The sequence below is a fragment of the Scylla paramamosain genome, chromosome 16, assembly GCF_035594125.1.
Source record: "Scylla paramamosain isolate STU-SP2022 chromosome 16, ASM3559412v1, whole genome shotgun sequence".
NCBI lineage: Eukaryota > Metazoa > Arthropoda > Malacostraca > Decapoda > Portunidae > Scylla > Scylla paramamosain.
The window spans coordinates 2,180,001-2,202,500 of record NC_087166.1 but is presented as its reverse complement, the minus strand read 5'-3'; the positions used below and the strand labels follow the sequence as shown (position 1 = coordinate 2,202,500).

Genomic DNA, 22,500 nt, shown 5'->3' with positions numbered 1-22,500 from the left:
GCGGTGAGGCGCTTGGAATTTGAGGGGAGGGTCGCTTGAGGGTTGTGAGGGTCTACAAAAATGCTTCTCCCAAGACCAAAGACGCTCAGTCTCGGCTTGTATACATGTTTATAACAGCGTGTACGTTTACAAGATCATGTTTAAGCCTAGATGAAAACTGAATGAGTTTATCGACCTTTGCTCTTTTCTTCATTGTGGTAAGATTGAGACAATAAGCTTTTCTTCTTTAAGAGGAATGCAGCCGCGGTTAAACTAAGCGCAGTCTAAATGATGCCTTTATCTGCAACGTGAATTGCTTTAGAGAAAAGACAAGTGCCTAAAATAAATCATTCCAGTTCACGATAAATCTTCTGTAAAAATAGAATGATCTAGCGAGTGAAGTGAGGTGTGATTGCTTTTACCTGCGGAGTCTCAGGAGCCTCGCCAGGTGAGCACAAAGCGGAGTCTGTCCCTCCCTGACCTTCACACAAAAGCGGGATGGGAAGCGCCGACTGATAATGGAACTTTCGCCTCTAAAACTCCCTCAGTTTGCAGAAGAGTGACGCCAATTCTCGGAGTCGCCGAGGAAAAAATACATTCCTGTATAGGTTAAGACTAGCAAAAAAGAAAAAAGGGAAACAAAGAAAAAGAACGGGAGGGAGGGTTCCTGCCTGTGTTTCTCTTCCTGGTGGTAAAAGTCACGCCTCGGTTCGGTTTATGTAACGTCCATGCTTGTAAGGCGTTATTTTACACTCGTTACATTTGTGTTTTTACTATTCTGCTTCTGGCCATTTATGTATGCTTGTACGTCTGTTTTTTTTTTTTTTCCAATGTTCGTTTGTTTGTCTGTTTTTTTTTCCCATCCCCCACCCCGCTCTCTCTCTCTCTCTCTCTCTCTCTCTCTCTCTCTCTCTCTCTCTCTCTCTCTCTCTCTCTCGTCACGGAGGGTTGGCTTCCCAATATCGCCTTGTGGTCTGGTCCGGGTCTCACTGGGAGGTAATTCGACTTTTGTCTGTCTTGCACGACTCTCGTTCTGCTCCACCGATCCCGGCAGACAGGTGGAGTCGGTGGCGGGACGGGAAATCGGCTGTGATCGAACCGAAAAGACATTTCCTATTTTGTGCATACCAGGCTGGGGAATCTGAAACTCGTTACACAAATATTCAACTCGTTTTCATAAATATCCATTCATTCATGCGTACATACATTTCTATTACTTTTTGTTATGAGAGAGAAGAATGGTGTTCCCACTATTACAATAATCACAATAAGTATACACCGTCTAATGAGTTTTGACAAAAGCACATTTAGGAATTAAAGGATATATGCTAAACTGATTATTTGAGTAACACTGACATTAATTAGATTATTTATATCACTCATCTCAAATTCAATCGTTGTAATTCACTCAACACTTCCATGTTTTTCCTTCTGTATGAGTCTGCTTCTAAAAATAATAAACGACAACCAAGATCCCCGCCAGTGTGGTAGACAGTTTCAGCAGCTTGCTCCCTGTTTTCCCCTGGGATTCTCGGGGTCGCCCTCCCTTGCCCATTATATGCACCACTGCCCCCCTGTTCCCCGGCGAGCCTTGAGGTTGCCCCTGAAGCCTTTTTTTTTCTCTCTCTCTCTCTTCTTCGATTACCAACCGATATTTAAATTGAGTTTCAGGAGAGAGGAAGCAAACATAGGGAAGGGGAGTGTCCCGTCGATATTTAAATGAAGCAAAAGGAAATAAAGGATGAAGGGAGGAAGAATAAAGAATTAGTTCCCTCCATATCAATTTGAGATAGGAGTTTTCAAAGTGCCACTGAATTAACGTTATAAACCAGTACGTTAAAATATTTGCTATAATGATCACGGCTCGCAAATTAAGCAAAATGAAATAAATGATGAAAGAAGGATGAATAAAGAATTGATTCCTGCCAATGAATTCACATTATGTATCAGTATGTTGAAATATTTGTTTCAATGACCGCGGCTCGCTAAATGGGTCACGGTAACAGTGGCTTACGTGTAGCAAACCTTTGTGTGATGGGAGTCCCCAGATACAGTACCCCGTCACATGTCAGATGGCAGGTGGCTTGGAGTAAGTAAAGCCACCTGTCTCTACCTGTCACATAAATTAACAAGTGGTTCTCTTTTTCATGTGAGATTAGTGCAGGAGCAAAGGTATGACACGAGAGGCTTGAGCTGCGTGAAATACTGCCACCAGGAGATGAAGACAAGATAAGAACTGATGGCCGCGGACCCAAAAATCAGACACCAAACCGAGGGAGCAAGTGAGCGATAATATCTTCTGTGCAGAACGTTACAATGAACAACAGTGGCGACCTCGAGGCGTGATACTTAAATGTCATTGTGTTAAGTTGAGATAATACAAGTATAAAGTATGACTCATAATCTTCAATGTGACTGTTCTTTAAGTGTGCACTGATATACGTGTGTGTGTGTGTGTGTGTGTGTGTGTGTGTGTGTGTGTGTGTGTGTGTGTGTGTGTGAGGGCAAGGGCGGATGGAAGGGGGCTGGCGAGGGGTATGATGAGCTAAGGGTAAGGGGTAAGGGGGTGGCGGCTGTGTGGGTTGGCTACTGTCCAGGTGTGGCTGCGAGTTGTCTCTCGTCGGCTGGGGACTGTACGGGCCTAGGCTTGCCCTCTCCTCGACTTTATTTAGGCTCCTGCTGAGCTGGTGAAGGCGCCCTCACACCAAGGAGGCGAGGAGAGATCGCGGCTATGAGGAGGAATCTGTGAGACTAACACGTAGCCACGTTCCTTGAAGATTCATTCATTGTCTTCCTTGAGATTAACAAGTGATCTATTGACAAGCAAAATATTCACAAGACTGGGCTGACGTGGAAATTTTTTCGTGATGGTGCGTACAATGAAGCACGGAAAATAACAAACGGGCAGCTTGGGCATGTAGGGTCGATCCCACCAGATACACAAGGGAAGGTAAGCGGGCGAGTGACCAATCAGCGGGGCGTATGTCACGAGAGTGGAGCTCTGATTGGCCAATGGGGTCCCCACCTACCAGGGGTATCCACGGGCCCCGACAACACAATAATAACCCAGCGGGCAACGCCTCCATTTGCATAGTTTCCGTAGTGGCAAGACATGAGGGGGGAAGGAAGGGCAAGACAGAGGGAGACAGAGCCTGCCGGGCTGCGCAGAGCAAAGTAGAGCGTCGGCGGCACTTGAAACAAATCTTAGGGCATTTTCATAGTAGGACGTGGGAGTACTTTATGTAAGACAAGGCATGTGATACTTAAAAAAAGAAAAAAAAAAATCTAAGTATCCTAAAGCTTATTTTGCGTTTTTTTATGGGTTGCCAATGAACATAAGAAATTGCCATATAAATTTTGTTACACTGAATCAAATTTATCAATAATTTTCAGCAACAATATAGTTTCGTTACTTAAGTCGTCTTACATTAAAACACTGGTTCACATACACTCTTTAAGAAGTATCAACCTTTCTTCCACAGTGAGAAAAAATGTTCTCCTCTATGCATGAGTGTGGACCAGAGAGAAGCCTGAGGGAGGTGGACGTGAGGGAGAGGTAGAGGGTAAGGAGAGGAAGAATTAGGAGCTGTGAGACAACAGAGTAGGCGAGAGAGTAGGGGTACTAGGGAGTACTAGGGAGGTACTCAAGGTTGGGTATATCACAATCTTCTCAGCATCATTAAAACATCATCGAGCCCACGCTAATTAGATAGTTTGTTTTATCGTGCACTCTGATAACAAGGTGGTGGGTGCGGAGGTTTGTTGGTACAGGAGTGGGTGGCTGGCGGCCCGCGGTACGGAGAGAGCTTCTACCCTCCCTCCCACCCTCCCTCCCTCGTCTCTCACTACCCTGCCGCACACCAGCCGCCCTCCCTTCCTCCTTCCCTCCTTCCTTCTCCCTCCTCTTTGCTCCACTACACACTAGTCATTCCTCCCTCCATCTTTCTCTCACTCTCCCCTTCTCCTCTCATTCTCTCCTCTTACGGACTTCTTTCTATCACTCTCTCGTCAATTTCCCGACACACACACACACACACACACACACACACACACACACACACACACACACAGCGTCTCCTCTTCATCTCTCTCTGTATCCTGACCACTCACCACCCCTTCCACCTCCTCAAATTACTCCCCCTTCATCACCACATACGAAAGGCGCACACACATGAAAGCAGGCAGGCACTCACGTACGCAAACACACACACACACACACACACACACACACAGACTGTCTTAACTTTCTGACGCCTAAAAATTTGATGTACACAATGAGATGCATATAAATACAAAAAAAATGTAAAGGAAGGAAAAAAATCGGGAGTCTTGCTATCTCTATTAGTTTATCTGGAAGAAGAAAAGGAAGGAATGAGAAACACATCTTCTTTAACGAACAAGGACAAAATATGGCAATGGGAACTTGATAGAGAATATGTTATATTTACTTATACATACGCTGCCACAAATATTAAGACTGTAAATGTTATTGATATAATTGGCAAGAAAGGTCACAGAAACATCCTCGCATCCTGACCTTCGGAATTACTCCCTCCTTGATAAAATGGAACAACTTAGTACTAACTCACAAGGCCACCAGTACGAGTAAGATGGTGCTCCTCTCGCAACTAACCTTTGGACAGACCTGCCGACCTTCAGACGCCTGCAGCCGGTGGCGGGCCCATGACGGGGTCAAAATCCTACGACTTGTTTTACTTTCAGTGTCTCTGGCAGTTAATGGCCCTTGGCGCTGCCCACAATGACCGGGTACTGAGGGGGGGATGGGAGGGTTACGGCAGGACTTTTACTCCTATTGGATGTTGTAAGCCTACCTTGACCCAAACCCGCCCACGCTCACCACTTCATCACCAAACACGGACACACTTACATCTTGAGTCATTCACACACCCACACGCCCGTTGTCATCTGTATCTTCTTACTTACAGGCGTCCATACTTTTGTCTTCACTACTATCAAACCGATTGCGTACACCCTCACTCTCGCTGCTGCTCATGTCTGACCACACTTATGCGTTCATTTTTTTTTTTTTTTCACCTTGTTTAAGCAGCTACGTTTGTCTGCCGCCATCTCGACCTGCCGCCCTCTGTGTCTACCCAACGTTCACAATGACAAACAAAATCACAACGCCAAGAAAACCATATATATATATATATATATATATATATATATATATATATATATATATATATATATATATATATATATATATATATATATATATATATATATATATATATATATATATATATATATATATATATATATATATATATATATATATATATATATATATATATATATATATATATATAGTTTGTTATATCTCATAAAATCCATACATAGCAATTGGTAACTTATATTTTTCTTATTTTATTTTTAATATCATTGTATGCTACATTTTACATTTTATTACAATTTCTCTATACGTCCAATTTATTTAATCTTTTGCATTCTTCTTACATGCTGAATCAATCCCATGAGATAAGACAAATATTTTCCGAAAAAGACACATTTTCTAATTTGTCTTTTTATCCATAATTAACTTATCACCTTTAACACAGTATTTTTTTCGCATTTATCACATGTAGCTGCAGTATCAACAATGCGGTAGGCCACAAGAAATCTGCTATTAGCTCCTCAAATAGACTAAATGGACTTCATTAATCGGTCCATTAATTACAAGAAAAATAATCGTTTTGTTTGAGTTGACAACGTCATCTTACAAGCGTTAATGATCATAACATTTGAAAGATAAGTTTCCTGTGCATCGTGAAAAAATGAGCTGCTGCCAAAAAAGTAAAAGCTATCAGCAATATATTAAATCTCACATCAAGAAATGCAATTGCTAACCCCTAAAGCTGTTCATGATCTCGTTCCTCAAATGTTTAAGCCACGTGGAAATTGATCTGTATAACAAAGGCAACGCAGGCCTGATCAGAATGGATTCTCAGACAGTCTGGAGCACCAAATATGTAATGATGATAAGAAGCACCTCCTCCTCCACTGATAACAGAAGTGTTCACACCCTCAAGCTCCATCCGGGAAGAGCTCACCAGTGAAAAAGATAAATTCCATCACTTTTTTTTTTAGAGCATGACGTGAACCAAAGTTAAACCCAGGACTGATAGCCTTCATATTTCTCTCGCTTTCGGCACTCCTAGCCTGTAAAGTGAGATGGTTAGCACTTCCAAAGCCTCTCTCCCTTGAATAGCAGAGAGGTCGACGTACAGATGAGGCAGCCGGTCACAGATAACCCGACAAATCCCACGCCAGTCTGGGAGTGGCGGTGACGCCTGTCTTGGTCGAACATATTCCATAAGTCATTCATGCTAACAGGGAAACATTCTGTAATACACACACCACATTTATTAAAGCATATATGTAGGTAAAAACTCAAATAGAATTGTTCTTAATTTACTTTACTTGGTGGCATAACATTAGTAATTTCTTCCTGTAAAAGCTGCTGTAATCCCATTTATTAACATTTAAAGTGCAGTCAGAAAGAATGGTGCCTATGTGCAATTATTTTATTTATTTTCCTCTTTCCTTTTACTTGCTTCCACGCCTCCGTCTTCCTTTCCTCGCCACCATTTCCTCACCAGTAAAACTAAGCAAATGACAAAAAGAAAGGAATACAAGAAGCCAGGGCGAGTCAATAGAGGAGAGGCTGCGCTGGTCGTGTCTGGGGGCGCCGTGAACCCGTCTCATCCCGGGAGTAATATTTTTAATGCTTCCTCAGTCGATCTGGTGTCAGGCCTACCGCTCTCAGGTGGTTCTCTTCCCGGTCCTGAACTTTAAGATGTTTTCCTCCAACATTATAATTATAGTACTTATGATAATACATAATTTTGTCAAGGCGATTATATTAAACAACTGAACAGATATAGTGATGATTTTTAAGTAGTTTGTACGAGTGATTAATCTGCATAATGAAATGTCATATATAAAAACATGCAGCAAAATCAAAGTAAATGACATGGAAAGGAGAAAATTAATCAATAACACCCATATTTCAGTACTGGGATAAGGAACTCTAAAGACCAATTTCACTTTTGTTTTTATTATCGATTAGACTTGTTTCTTTAGGTGCTCCCTTCCTTACCTGCTGCCAGTGGATTACCTCGACTAAGGAAGTTAGATTAATGGATGGCTATATTAATGGCCAGCATGATAATGACACTTAATTTCAGGGATAGTGAAGACGGATTAGCCCTTTGTGTTATTGATGGAATATCAAGGGAGGAAAGAAAGACTGGATTGCGACTCGTTTGGTGTGTTATATAGAGCAAGAGAGTGGCGTGTAAAGCTACGATGTGATGCAATGCTAGGTAATACGGTGCGGCGTCGTGTGGTGTGATGTGGCGTGGTGTGGCTATGATATGAAAGTGGGTTAGCGGGCAGGCTGTGATACAAGATGGGTGGGAGGGTGCGGAAGTGTGCAATGCTTTGGGAGTGGAGTGTTAAGTGCCCCTGAATATATGCTGAGGGGGAGGGGCCAAGGTTAGGGAGGCAGGGAGGGAGGGACAGCATGATGGCGACACGCTGAATGTTGTGTGTGGTCTGTTGGTGGGCCTCCTAAGTGGTGGTGCTAATGGTGATGATGAAAGCAGTCTGGCATTGGAGGCGTGAAAGTCGACAAGGATTCTGGCTAACGCTGACTTGTAAATCTGTGTCTTTAATTTCGGATCGACCCATCTATACCATCATTAATCAACTTTAAACAACCGCTACCTTGTTCAATATATAAATAAACAACCCTGATTTATTTACAGGGATAGGTAGTGGATGAGATGTTCGTGAAACGTGGGAGGGGAAGGTAGAGAAGTAGGAATGGAATAGGAAACACACGTGAAAGGGAGGGAGAGTGTAGAAGAAGGGAAGGCGAGGTAAGAGGAGCCTCGCAAGCCCAGAAGCACAAGATGAATCAAGGGAGGGTAGAATGTGAGCCAAGAAAAACATCATCAAAACTAAGATGCACATGAAGCCGCAGTCTGCCTTCAGGACCTCTGCAACCACCACCACCACCGCTGCCGCAAACGCTATCACCACCACCAACACTATCATTACAAACACCACCGCCTCCACCATCACCACCATCGGGAACACCGCCACAAGTACCACTAAGACGAACATCAGCAACATTAATAGCACCACAAACAACACCATGTTGATGACCATTCCCACCACCATCACCACCACTATCGCCCCCGCAAACAGCACGAATAACATCACTATCACGACTGCGTACTACCACTGTTGTCAACATTATTATCACCACCATTACCACGCACACAAGCACCATCTGTAAACATCGACAATAACACAAACAAATTTCATCACCACCTCCACTACCACCATCAAAGCCACAACCCCATCACTACACCATCACCTCATCACCATAAGCACCTACTCCCCTCACCACCGCGACCCACTACCACCACAACGACTACACCACCAAGAAGTGTCACAACCAAGGAAACTACACCACTCTTGCCACAAACACCAAAGTGACCACCCTCTCCACCACCGCCACCGCCACATTATCATCTGCACATTCTTTCTACCTTAGCCATTTCCGTCACCACAACCACAACCATCGCCATTACTACTCACCTGCGCTGCGGAAACTAGTCTTATTTTATATGTAAGGTTAAACAAACAAGGCTACACAGACACACACGGAAAAAAAGACCCAAACCAGCAAACACTTTTTTTTTCGTTTCTTACTACCAAATCACACTAAATCAACTACTATTTCGAATTTTCAATATCATTATGTAACATACCATTTCATTTCGATCACAAAAAAAAAAAAAACTCTCACTACCACAACAATCACTGCTAAAAGAGGATGGAAATGGTGGCGGTACTGGTGGCGGAGACGAGGCGGCGGCGGCGGTGGTGGAGTTGGTCCTGTTGGGGTACAGAGTGACTCCCCCATCAGTCGCCGTCGCCGAGGAGGGTGTCGGAGGGTCTGGCCGACAGGGAAACAGTTTTAGCTTCCCTCTTTGATGCTCAACGTATTTCAGGAGTGCCAGCCAGACCTTCGCCTCGCCTCGCCTTAGCTATGCAGCCAAGAAACAGTGAGGAGGTCATGACTAACTGAAACTTTCGTTTGAAAATTTGTCAGTATTAATCAACATTTCGCTTTAACTAAACTAACATGAATGGTCTCTCTCTCTCTCTCTCTCTCTCTCTCTCTCTCTCTCTCTCTCGCTCATTTTCTCACCTGGGATCTAAACTGTAATATGAAACGATGCATCGAGTGACGCGCTTCGAGTTAGGAGTCAAAAGGTCATTGCAGCGATCTATAACCTTCAACCGCAGCGGAGTCAGGGCATTTCCTCGCCAGGTGACGCAACGGATGGTGGTGGTCCTCTCCTCCCCCTCTTCTTCCTCCTCCTCCTCCTCCTTTTCCTTCCCTTGACCTCCTACGCTAAATGTCGGCCTACAAATGAACTTGCTAAGAATTCAAATACAAGAGAGTACTATGAACTGCCTCAATTCAATGCCACCTTACAGTTATACAGGTGGTCTCCCCTTTCCCTCACTAAGACTCAATCCTTAACCTGAATTACAACTTAAATTAAACCCTGATCCTTCTAATTATTTACCTTTGCACGCCCTAACCTTCCCCTCCCACACCTTCCCTTAAGTCAAACACTCCTTCTCGTCGTGTCCATTTAGTTTCCCTTTAGCGTATTTTAGCTTCGTTTTTCTCCTGCGCTTCGCTAAAAAGATCGGGAGTCGGCGAGCGGCTTTAAAGACGGCCAGAGGAGTGTTTTGTTTTGATTCTACGTTGTGTGAGGCGCGGAGAGAGGCTGCTGGCGGGGATTAATGTCTCGGCACCTTTTTTTATCCACCTCATACTAAGAACAGACACCTATTTATACGCTAGGCACTCGCAGCCACGCATAAAACACACACACTCGCGCGCACACACATACACACAAACATACATACACCCACACACACACACACACACACACACACACACACACACAGATTTGCTAGATAAATAAGCACGTACACATACATTATTTACGTATTCTAAACAGCTCCTAAACAAGCTAGATAAGGAAAATGGTTCTTTAATTACTCGCCACAATCCCTGTGAGCCGAGGCTGGGGAAGGATCTCTACCCAACCATTACAAACACTTACGTCCTCCGCTATTTTTTTTCCTCTCTCTCTCTCTCTCTCTCTCTCTCTCTCTCTCTCTCTCTCTCTCTCTCTCTCTCTCTCTCTCTCTCTCTCTCTCTCTCTCTCTCAGAAATAGTAAAAGATGTAGTATATATATATTTTTTTTTCATTTCTTTTTTCATCATTATGTTTTCTTTTACTTTTTTTGTCGTGTTTGCTGTTGTCTGTTTTGATGTTGTTTTTTTTTTATCCTGTAATATTTTTTTTATCGCTCATTTTTAGTTTATATTCTCTTTTACCATAAATTCAACTGCTATAATCTCTTTCCTTACATTTTTTTTTTTTGTCTTGATGCCTCATTTTCTATTCAAATATACAAAAATTAGTATAGCTTGTCCCAGCATCGATAATACATTGCCATACCTCGCCCATTCCTTCACTTCTTCTTCCTCTTCCTCACTAATTCCTTCACTTCTATAACCTTTGTTTCTTCTTGCCCTTCCTCACTCACTCCTTCACTTCTGTAATCTTTGCTTTTCCTTCCCCTCCCTCAGTCACTCCATTTCTTTAACCTTTACTTCTCCTTCCCCTTCCTCACTCACTCCTTCATTTCTCCTCCCCTTTCCTCACCATTCCTTTACTTATTTAACCTTTACTTCTCCCTTCACTCATTTCTTAATTTCTCTAACCTTTTACCTCTCCTTCCCCTTCATCACCCATTCCTTCACTTCTCCTTTCCCTTCCTCACCATTCCTTCACTTCTATAACCTTTACCTCTCTTCCCCGCCTGTCTGGTCGTAACCCCGCTGCCTCTCCACTGCCGGTGTCTCCCTCCTCGCCTTCACTGCCGCGCCTCCCCGACAAGAACCCAACTTCCTCGCGTGAATGAGATTGGGTCGCCTGACACGCACCCTCCACAGCCACCCTTAGGAGACCCCCCTCCCCCGTCGGTCTCCCTGTGCTGCCCCTCACCTGTCCCTTCCCCGCCCTCCCCATCCCTGCCCCCCCCATCACTCAGATACACACCCTTAAACCTCCCTCAATAACACATGTGCCTTTTCTCCCCTACGCATCCCTTCACTTCCCTTTCCTGCCCTCCGCCTCTTTCTCTCCTCTCCTCTCTCGCTTCTCTCTTCTTCTCCCCTTCCATTCAATTCCCTTTCTCTGTCTGTTGTCCATGTGAGTCTTTCTTTGTTATATTTTACCTTCACTTTTCAGCGTTTTATTGATTTGTTTGGCGTTCCTTTTGATTTATGTCCTGTTCGTCTAACACTTTTATTGCAGTGTCTCTTCCTGGCACTCAAGTTTCAATTTCTGTCATCATATATTATTTTAAACCAAGTCATTTTTTTTTGTTTTCATTTGTATACATGTCCATCTTTCTCTCTCTCTCTCTCTCTCTCTCTCTCTCTCTCTCTCTCTCTCTCTCTCTCTCTCTCTCTCTCTCTCTCTCTCTCTCTCTCTCTAAACCAGCGTAACACAATCACACCACAACTACCACACACCAATACAACCACCACAACTCTCTCTCTCTCTCTCTCTCTCTCTCTCTCTCTCTCTCTCTCTTCCCCCATGCCCTTGGACTCCGGCGCCCCTTCCCAAGACCTCCTCCCTCCTACGTCGCCAGTGCGTGAGTGACGGAAACGCTAGACGGGCCATTCGTATCTGTCCGTCCCCCTCCATGCTCCGACGGGGGTCAACAAGAAAACTGTTTTTGTCCTCGGCTCTTTGTGATCTGGATTTCGTATTTTTTTTCTCTCTCTCCTCTTCTCTCTTCTCCTTTCGTCTCTCTCTCTCTCTCTGTGTCTGCTTCTCCATCTCCTTCTCCCCGTTTTCTCTTCGTTTCGTATCGTATGGTATCGTGTGTGTGTGTATGTGTGTTGATTTTAGTCTGTGAGGCGTAGGATGGGATAGACACTGCCAGGGTGTGTGTGTGTGTGTGTGTGTGTGTGTGTGTGTGTGTGTGTGTGTGTGTGTGTGTGTGTGTGTGTGTGTGTGTGTGTGTGTGTGTGTGTGTGTGTGTGTGTGTGTGTGTGTGTGTGAAGGAAGGAGGGAAGGAGAGAAGACAGGCAGGGAGAGAGGGAGGGAGAAAGGAAGGGAGGCAGGGAAGGACGGGAAGGAGGGTAGAAAGAGTGGGAGGGAGGGAGGGAAGGAGGAGAGGGGAGGAAGGTAAGAACTGAGGGAGAGAGAAGAGAATGATAAAATGAAGAAGGAAAAGTGTGAAGAAAGGAAAAATATCAGAATAGATGGGGAAGGAGAAAATTAAACAGAAAGAAAATAAAATGAATTAGGGACGTGAGGAACAGATTAAAAAGACAAAAAAAAAGTACAAAATATAATAAGAAGCGATGAAAAGAAGACTGGAATAAATAACACCTAATTTGTAGTAAAGAAAATAGCACACATAAAAAAAAAAATGGAAACCAAAGATTGTAAAAACAGGGATCTATTTATTAAGAAACAAGAACACATATGCCAGCCAAAGCAAAACACTATGAAGATTAAACTACGTATGATATAGTATAGCAGGAGGAGGAGGAGGAGGAGGAGGAGGAGGAGGAGGAGGAGGAGGAGGAGGAGGAGGAAGAGGAGGAGGAGGAGGAGGAGGAGGGGAGGAGGAGGGGAAGTAGTAGGAGAAGGAGGAGGAGGGAAAACTCGAAAAAAAAAAAAAGAGGAGGAGTAGTATGGGGTGAAGGAGGATAAGTGTTGCCAAAGGGAGACAAGGGAGACGCAGTGTGTGAGGCGAGAGTACAAGTCTGAGGGAGCGATAGGGTGAGGCAAGGAGGAGGAAGGAAGCTTGGTTATACGCCCCTTCCGAGACGCAGAGTGGTGATGCTTCGTGTGACGGCGGATAAGGGTTTTTCCTCGCACTAAAACCCGTGCGAGTCTCGTGTTCCCTCGCACCACCTGCAGACGCGACAGGCCCTTCGCGGCTGGATTAGGGACGATCGCGGCGTGAAGCACTTTTACTCCGCGTCTCATGCATCCAAGACCCTTCGGCTTTATTTCATTTTTGCTCGAGCCTTTCGTGTAATGTTCTTAATGTGTTGGTCAGGAATATAATTAAAAAAAAATGCTAGTTGTCTTTTTGGTAGTGTTTTTGAATGCCATCCATAAACACGCATGTTCCCTTTTTGCAACGTCAGTCAAGAATACACAAGAAAATACTAGTTACTTTATCCCCCTTCGCAATGTTTTCCCGTTAGTCACGAATATTCAAGACAAGTTTGACTTTCCCCCCCCAAAGCTCCTACTTGGACATTATACAGCAATGCCACACGAGTTCACGAGTGTGTGAAGTTCACGGGGTCAATGTTACTCGAAGAAGAGAGCCGAACTTAAAGACAACCACGTGAGAGGCTTTCCGTCGACCACCACACAGGGCCCGGGGGACAAAGACGCGCAGCTTACCGTCTGATTCAATCCGTCTCCCCATTGAGCCGACGAACAATAAGGGAAGGAGGAAAGAATAAAGTAGAGGAGCGTAGCCTGAAAAACCGCGCCAACACTGATGGATTGACTCATTATTTGAGATATCAGCAACAACACACTCCCAGAAAGATCCAACTCCGCCTCGTCCTGAATAGCAAATGCAGAATTTAATTTAGATCTGGCCAAGTGGAAACGCCCTTATCAGGAACACTGTCGATTTTCTCAAAGGCCATTCCTCGACCTCCCTGTTATACGCCGATACTTTTAGCATTATTTATGGGCGGTTGAATGCTATTTTGGTCCGTGTTGTGTTAGGGGTGAGTGAGTTAAAGTGTGAAATGGAAGATGTGTGTGTGTGTGTGTGTGTGTGTGTGTGTGTGTGTGTGTGTGTGTGTGTGTGTGTGTGTGTGTGTGTGTGTGTGTGTGTGTGTGTGTGTGTGTGTGTGTGTGTGTGTGTGTGTGTTTTCGTTATACGTATACCGTTAAGTTTATGGCGTTTAACAAGTGTGACTACAATCATTAACTCTTTTCAGATCGTAAGGGAAATCATGAAAACATCGAACAAGGTAGAAATTAAGTTAATCTACATGTATTGAGATGACTTTTTTTTTTTTTGTTTCTCTTGATCATTAATTTCCTCTCTCTCTCTCTCTCTCTCTCTCTCTCTCTCTCTCTCTCTCTCTCTCTCTCTCTCTCTCTCTCTCTCTCTCTCTCTCTCTCTCTCGCCTCCCTTTTTCTTTTCTTTGTTTGTCTTAGCGAAGTTTTAAGTCCCATTTTTTTCGCTCTTAGATTTTCTCTCCCTTAAGTTCTTCATTCATTCGAACACATCCAAGTCTTTGCCTTGAGATTCCATTTCTGTTACATCCTCCTCTTTTTTCTTCTCCTTTTATTCTTCTCCCCTTCCCCCCAGGTCCTCCGCCTTCTCCTCCTCCTCCTCTACCTTTCCCCCAGTACTCCCTACACCTCCATCCCTCTTCTCCCGGGCCTTCCTGGGGTGAACTGGACAAGTGTGATCAGCTGACCGCTCATGGGATCAAGCCCCGTCTTCGCTCGGCCCTGACTCTCCTCCGACGCCCGGCTATGATAGATGAAGTCGACCCGCCCTAACACAACTATATCTGGGGGGAGGGATGGAGTCGAAGGATTTTCTAGAAGGTGGCTTGAAGGGTAAGAGGGAAGGGGGTGTTTTGAAGAGACAGAGGGAGAGAACAGGGAGAGGACACAGGTATTCAAGGAGAATGTTGGCCGTAGGGAGGGACAGGAGATGGGAGAGGGGAGAGTGATGGTGGTCAAAAGAGCAAAAAGGCGATAGAAAAATGGAGGTTAGCGTACGATGTAAAAGAGCATCAACACTACATATGTGAAGTAAATAAACAGTAACGTTTCTTTGATAACCAAGGGAAAACTACGTCATAATCATTAATATTAAGGTATTTATGCAATATGGTGATGGGTGAAAACTTAGGGAGGAGACAAGGAAGGGAGGAAGCGAGGAAAGGAAGCAGGGTGAGAGGTAGGAAGGGAGGGAGGAAAAGGAGGTAGGCTTGGCGCGATAACTAAGAGGTATGGATAGAAACAGATGAGTTGGGGACATTTGCGAGCGACTTTATGATAACTGGCTGAAAACATGACGTGATTTGGAATTTACAGCTTACACAAGTATGACTCGAGATTAGTGGCAAAAAAGTTTAATCAAATATCGTCCCGGGTGAACACGCACGGCGGATGGAGATGAGCATAGCTAATGAAATAGTGAATATATAAAAGAAAAGAACATACAATTTCAAGAACAAAAGCAGTTCACAATCTGCCACGTGGATCCTCAAGTAAGAAAACAATAATTCCTACATTTTGTCTTTTGTATCGTATAATCAAGGAAGTTAATAAATCAACAGAACGAAACACTGCATGAGAGTGAATTAATGCACACAATGTACTTTGGGATTGAATTATCTTTTAGGTTGATGATTAATTGTCAAAACAGGTTGCAATGCAGCTGTGGCTAATAATTCTGTTATTGCAAATCAGTTTTGATATCAATGCAGAAATGGTAAATCTTCAATCAGCAAATGGAATAATACGTATTGATTTCATGTGTTAAAAACAATTATTAAATCCAGGAATCAGCAAAGAAACTTAAACTCATAGAATACATGTTTCAATCTTATCGTTAAGAACACTTAACCAAGATTAAAAAAAAAATAAATAAATAAAAAAAAAATAAGAAAAAAAATAAGGGAAGGGAATGCATCGAACAAAACACGGACGAGGAGAGGCAAGCAGGGGCTGACTGGCGGCCGCGCGGGGCTGGCTGGCGAGGGTCGTTTATAAGAGCGGTATTTAGTGGTTCGTCGGCGTCGTCACCCGCGCGATATTAATGGTCCTTCACCAGCCCGTCACCGACATGATGAATGATGGCTTCACCCGACGTTATCGTAATGAAATAAAGATGTCCAATCATAAGATGCCAGAACCCTCGGAGGCGGAGTCGAGAGCTGGGGACGACGGGCAGCGGAGTCGTTCTTGTGACGCCAGGGATGGAGACAGAGTGACGAGGGAGGGAGGGAGAAAGGGAGCGCGAGGATCACACCACCGCCACTCAGATCATCACCCGGTTAAGGAATGGCTTTGAAGGGGGAAAGGGCGAGAGTGTACGGCGATCAGGGGAAAGGGCATAGAGAGAGGGACGGAGAAATACTTACGCATACACAACTGTGGAGGAATGGAGGACAAAGAAAAAAAAGCGAAAAAGAAAAATAAGTAATCGAAATGCAGAACGCGATTTTGAGTTCGTGGATGGCAAAGAAGGGCACGAAAAATCGATGATTTAAAGAGTAAGTAGGTTACGAAGAAGAGATAACGAACAAAGTTTTGAAGGACGATCTTCATTGGCAGGAAGGAAGCCAATGAGTAATGTATCAGTGCTAGAAATAATTAGTCAGGCAGCGAGGCCATCATGGCTGCCACCAGTCCTGTCACCGCCTGGAAACACCCTTTAACAAATTACACACTAAATATGAGAACAAAGATAAAGAGAATATTTTACATCTTTAAGAAAAGTGAATGCTAAATAAGAGAAAGAACATACAGTGAAAGAGAAAAAAACTTACCTAAAACGGAAATACGAGATAAGAGCGCAGATAAATTGAGTAAAACATAAAACAATAGCAAATTTCTCCATAACGCTGACGGGAATGTTATTTTGAAAGGTAGCACAAAAATATTCAACCAAAAGGAGTAACATTTTCATATAATCATGAATACTTCAGTACCTACTAAACACGATCACTTGAAATGTAAACAATAACTAAGTGCCCAACATTCTGTTCATTCAGTGCAAAACACTCACAAACCTCCATTACATTTACACACCTAATGTAAATTAATCAGCAGCAACACATCGGTCAATGGAAGCCAGTTTGACCTTGTTTACTTAATTGGTTACAATAAGTAAAGTTGGCCTTCCTTAGCGGCCCCCTCCCCCTTAATGTGCCGCTGAGCGTTACTTAGTCGGCGGCCGAAATAAATGATTAAGTGACTATCTGCGAGACGGATGAGAGAGTCAATAGAGGCGCCGGGAGGTGCCAGCGCAGATAAATAAGTGATTCGTCTTCATGAATGGGATGTAACGACCAAGGCATTTTTAACCTGTTTGCCGACCAATTAGAGGACTGTCTCTTAACAAACTACAATCAACCCTCACAACCTTCCAATGGCGTATCACTTCCGGAAAGCTGCATGGGGTTGTGGGGGGCAGGGGGCGAAGTGAAAGGGTTGAAGCCTCGAAGGGTGTAGGCTCAAGGTATGGAAATGTTTGGGTGACTAAATGGCGGAGTAAAGAAGGTTGTACACACACACACACACACACACACACACACACACACACACACACACACTAGTTATCCATTTTGTTTTTGGATGCATATAACTATAATTTCAGGTGTAGCATTTCCTCTCTTCCTCCTTACAAAAGTCGCAGTGTAAGCTTTTGGTGGAGCATGAATATTCCCCGCGCAGTGAGAGGTGCGGGAGGTATGCAGATGACGAAAAATTAGGATTAGCGTGAGAGTCGGATGAGAATACGTAATGAGATACACAAGGGTCACAGATGTATGTTAATAAGCCTTATCTCCGTGTAATTTATAATGAAATGGAGACGGCGTTTTAGATACAGTAAAAAAGAGCAGCTGAGTGAAGGATGAGAAGGAAATGAAGAAAGGAGGAGCAGGGGAAAGATAAGACAGCAGAGGAAAGAAAGGGAAGGAGGGGAGACACGCGGCTCATTGAAGGAGAGTCTTCATTTCCGCGGCTTAAGAGATTGGGGGAAACACTGTACGTAGGTCGAGTAGAGTGGCTGTTAATACTTTTATCTCCTACTGCCCTCCCCCTCCAGGCTCTGGCTGATATCCTAAATTTTGTCAGTAATTCCCAATATGCTTATCATAATCCAGTGCAATAATCTGTCAATTCAGCATCACATATCACGTACTAATGTGAAGGAATTGAACTTTGATTATCTTTCTTATAGACCAGAATAAAAGACAAACACTACACTAGTGAAAAAAAAGCGAGAAAAGAACTAGTTTAAAGATAACTGGAACCAATGTACTGTTTCCTCGTATTCCTACAGACTCATAAACAACAACTAAGCACACACGAACCCGTAAATCCTTCCGTGAAAGTCTCCGTTTTGAGGCCAAGCACCTCAGGCAAGCACAGCAGGGGGACGAAAACACTCCGTTACCTAATGGCGGCGATGTAAAAATTGTAAAATACCAATAGACTCCACCAAAGTCGGTAAATCATGGTTGTAAGGCGTTGAGCGGTTGGGGGGTGGGTGCTCGCGGCGGGTGGTGTGGTCCATGTGTGTGCGAGGGGAGGAGACACAGGTAGGGGGAAGGAGGAGGGGTAAGCATGGGGAAGCAGGTAGGGAGTGGAGGTTGGCAAGTTGTTTCCTGAGGCAGGAGAGACGCGGCCCCTGCACCACAGGCACGAGGAACGCCCGCAAGCACCGCTACACCACCGCTTCCTCCTCCTCCTCTTCTTCTTCTTCCTCCTCCTTCTCCTCTTAATAACCTCCTTCCTTTTCTACTCCTTATGCTTGTTTTTTTACTTGGTTGTTGTTCTTAATTTTGTTCTTGTACTTCTCATCTTCCTGCTATTCTTCCTCTTCTTCAACCACCTCCTTTTAACTCATATCTCCAGTCTGGTACTACTTGTAACTCTTTCTTCACTTCCTCTCACTGTTTCCTGCAGAACCCACGCCGCCAATCTTTCCCTCTCATCATATCTCACTATGACCTAACAGCGGCCCCCATCCGCTCCTCGTCTCACCATCACTCGAGGCAAAGATGACCACACACACACACACACACACACACACACACACACACACACACACACACACACACACACGAGTCGCTATTCTGAGCTGCTTTGAAGAAGTGCGTAAATAATAGCCTTCCAGATGGCGCTGTAGCAAGATGCAAGTAATAGTTGATGACAGGAGTGATTGAGTGCATAAAAAAAAGTAAAAAATAGACACTTGCCAAAATACAATGCCTTTATAGCAGCTCCACATTTATATTGGCCATTTGTTTTGTTCTTATCTGCGATCAGAGCTTAGGTGTGTTCCTGAGTTTTCTTGGCAATGCTTTCTAAACATAACACTGCTCTGAGTTTATGGTTACAATTGAGCCTCGGTCCAAAATATGTATGCAAAGGGGACGCCGCTTCCTAATAGTTAAGACGCAAAACGCAGAGGAAGTAGGACGGCGGGAGAGAGTCAAGAGCGAAGCACATCCATCTTTGTCAACATACTCCACCGCGACGCTAAATATCTCTTGCATTCACCGTCCTCCACTCCTCTTCTTTCTTACCTTCCTTGTCTCTCACCTGTACTGACATCCTCACCCTCTGCCCACCTCATTCCCAAGTCGCACCTGTCTCCTCTTCTCGCCTTCTCTTCTTCTGCAACTACTTTTCTTTCTTAGGCAATCAACAACTACTAGTCTTTTCACTCCTCGCTGTCTCACTCTTCCTTACCTTCAAACCTTCACCTCATTCTTCGCTCTAAAACATGTATCTCTTAGAAATATCCGTGTTTAAACGAAGAGCCTTTTCGCTTTTTTACTATTCAATATTTCTTGATTTATATTTGGTAGATAAACTTATAAAAAGTGTTGTATGCGCCACCAGGTATGCTACTGCTTGTTCTTCCTTTGTATTCATCATTCGTGTTTCCCTAGAACCCTGCCTCATAACATGTCTGAAATGCAAATCAATATTACCTTTCCCTCCACACTTGAACACTCCACATCACGCTTCTATTCCACGTATAACATAAATCATTAAAACATCATTTAATCTGCCAAAAAAATATCTACATTAAGACTCATCAAGTTATCAACTAGCCTGATAGAAAGTGACAGCCTGCACTGCACTTTTTAGGATCAGTGGTATACATATACACTTAGACGTATACTCTATGCTATGAACAAGAAAGTGATAGATGTATGTGTGTGTATGTGGTTTGCTAAGTGCCAGATATCCTGTCCGTCTTTACTACTAAAACAACTTTACTAATGACAAACAACTTGTTTGTAGCATAAATGTAAAAGGTCAGAATATAAAAAAAGAAAAAAAAACCTCATAATTATCATGCTTTTTTTTTCCCCGGGAAGTCAGTGGTGGGTAACCAAGTGCTTTCATGAAAATGAGCTGTTGACGGTTTCACGTACTGGCCCACACACCTGAGAAGTGACTCATAAATCCCTCACCTCTATTCAGTGCACGAGTGTCAAGTGTATGTGTATAATATTAAGTGAATATGTATAATATTAATAAACGTATGATTCGCAATGTAGCCACATCCCAGTCTAGGAAACATACGAAACATCATGTAAGCGAGATACGAGTATAGAGTGACAAACACAACAACGTTCTTTCTGATCAGCTGCAAATATTGGAGTCTCACCACTGCATAGAATCGCATTTTTCTTTTAATTACACCAATTTTTTTGAAGCCACACTGAGAACTCACGTAAACAAAATCAAAGACTCCCTTACTCGCTTTGCACATCTGGGTCCATTCACGCATCATGACACTTATTTGCATAATGATGCGTGATCCACGTAGGTAATTTTTTTCTAACCCTGAACAGTCCATAGTGTATAAGTCTCGTGTGTGTGTGTGTGTGTGTGTGTGTGTGTGTGTGTGTGTGTGTGTGTGTGTGTGTGTGTGTGTGTGTGTGTATTTGCATGCGTACGTGTGACTGGAGAATGGATGCTTGTCTAACGGAAGGAAGGGAACAAAATCCTACAGTTTCAAACACTTGGTACTTGGTGGCATGCACAGTATTATTGCTATGATGCCTTCAGAGTGATGGGAGTGGTCATGTTTCACTCCACCATAAAATACTCTGACCACACTTCTCCGCCAAGACATAAAACCATCAACACTTGGTTATGGTCCTTAATTTCCTGGCGTCACCCACCGTCTGTCTCATCTCTCTCCAAATCCTTTACTTCCTTCCCTTCGCTCAGCTCTTACGCCTGTCCCCTTACCGTCACTGGTTCTGCTTCACCCTCGGCTGTCTGCTGTCTACTTACCGCCTATTCATGATGGCCTCCTCCTCTGTTCTTACCGCAAACACTGTCTTCTGCCTCCTAAACCACTTATCAGAAATCACCATTTCCTTTCGGATACTCCCTCGTCCCCGCTCTCCGTCACCACACCTGCTCACGGCCAGCGAACCCCTGCCTCCACCCACCCCCAACACACACACACACACACACACACACACACACACACACACACACACACACACACGACAACTCGAGGAGCACAAACTCCACAGCAATGACAATTCTCTCCTTGAAACATGTGGCTGCATAAATGCTTTCTAATTTCTCTACTGCTTCCATTGACACTCTCGTTTTCACTAATCATTCACATTCTTAAGCTTAACTTCACGACACCAGCATCACCACCATCTGTGCCTGGCGTTTGCTTGTGTAACATTATCGTCATGACCACAGCAACCACCACCATCACAAACAACAACATCAGCAGCAGCAGCACGGGGCCCAGCGAGTCTAGCTAAGGTCGGGTGTCCATGTGAGCCCAATAAATCACTCGAGCTCACCAACTGTGTTCGTAGTGGCAGGGGAGACCAGACTAATTTTATCCTATTTCCTCCCGCTAGCGGTCTCTGGGGGAGGATTACTCATAAGAACGTACGGACGAATTCAAGTCCTTGCGTCAGTGAGTTAGTGTGATTTACGGGTAACGTTTATGGCAAATTCTTCGAGAAGTTTGTTGCGCTGGTCAATATTACCGAGCAAACAGTGGAAGGTGAAGTAGAAAGGCGCGGTCTGGGTGTTGGGATGGCGGTAGCCGTGACTACTCCAACACACACACACACACACGTCCTCCACCACCACCACCACCACCACCCTCACAACAACCTACCGCTATCACTAGCTTGTATAGTTGAATCACATACGAGAAAAGGAAGATTTTTATGTTCGAGCTTTAATCTTCCAGGTTATGTGGCTACAGGTAGAACACGAGGGGTCAAACTCATGGCGACGTACTGCATTTAAGTTGCTTATACACTCGTAAATAAAAAAAAAATGTAGGGACGTAAAAAAATATCATCAGTAAACATATGAATCTATAAATCATAAACATTCACGTACAAGGAATGACAAGTGTGTGGGAAGTAATTGCCCTACGTGAGAATAAGCGCGTGATGAGTATGTGTCATGATGGGCCTGAGTTTCAGCGAGCGTGTGTGTGTGTGTGTGTGTGTGTGTGTGTGAACGCTTTAAAGTAACAAATATTAAGAGACTTTGGTAATGGTGAGAGTTACATGTCATGGAGTACCGGAGTGATTGGTGCAACGGTCATTCCATCACCAGA

At 44.0% G+C, this 22,500-nt stretch overlaps 1 protein-coding gene across 4 annotated transcripts in view; it reads left to right on the top strand.

The window, feature by feature from the left end:
• LOC135107887 (homeobox protein Hox-B5-like) overlaps window positions 1-22,500 on the top strand; it is an 89,632-nt gene that overhangs the window by 16,324 nt on the left and 50,808 nt on the right. For 2 of the 4 annotated variants that reach the window (XM_064018248.1, XM_064018249.1), the window contains one exon: window positions 14,108-14,140. The exons of the other annotated variants lie outside the window; for them this stretch is intronic. In XM_064018248.1, coding sequence (XP_063874318.1) covers window positions 14,108-14,140 — 33 coding nt within the window. The remainder of the gene's footprint in view (window positions 1-14,107; window positions 14,141-22,500) is intronic. 4 annotated transcript variants of the gene reach the window in all.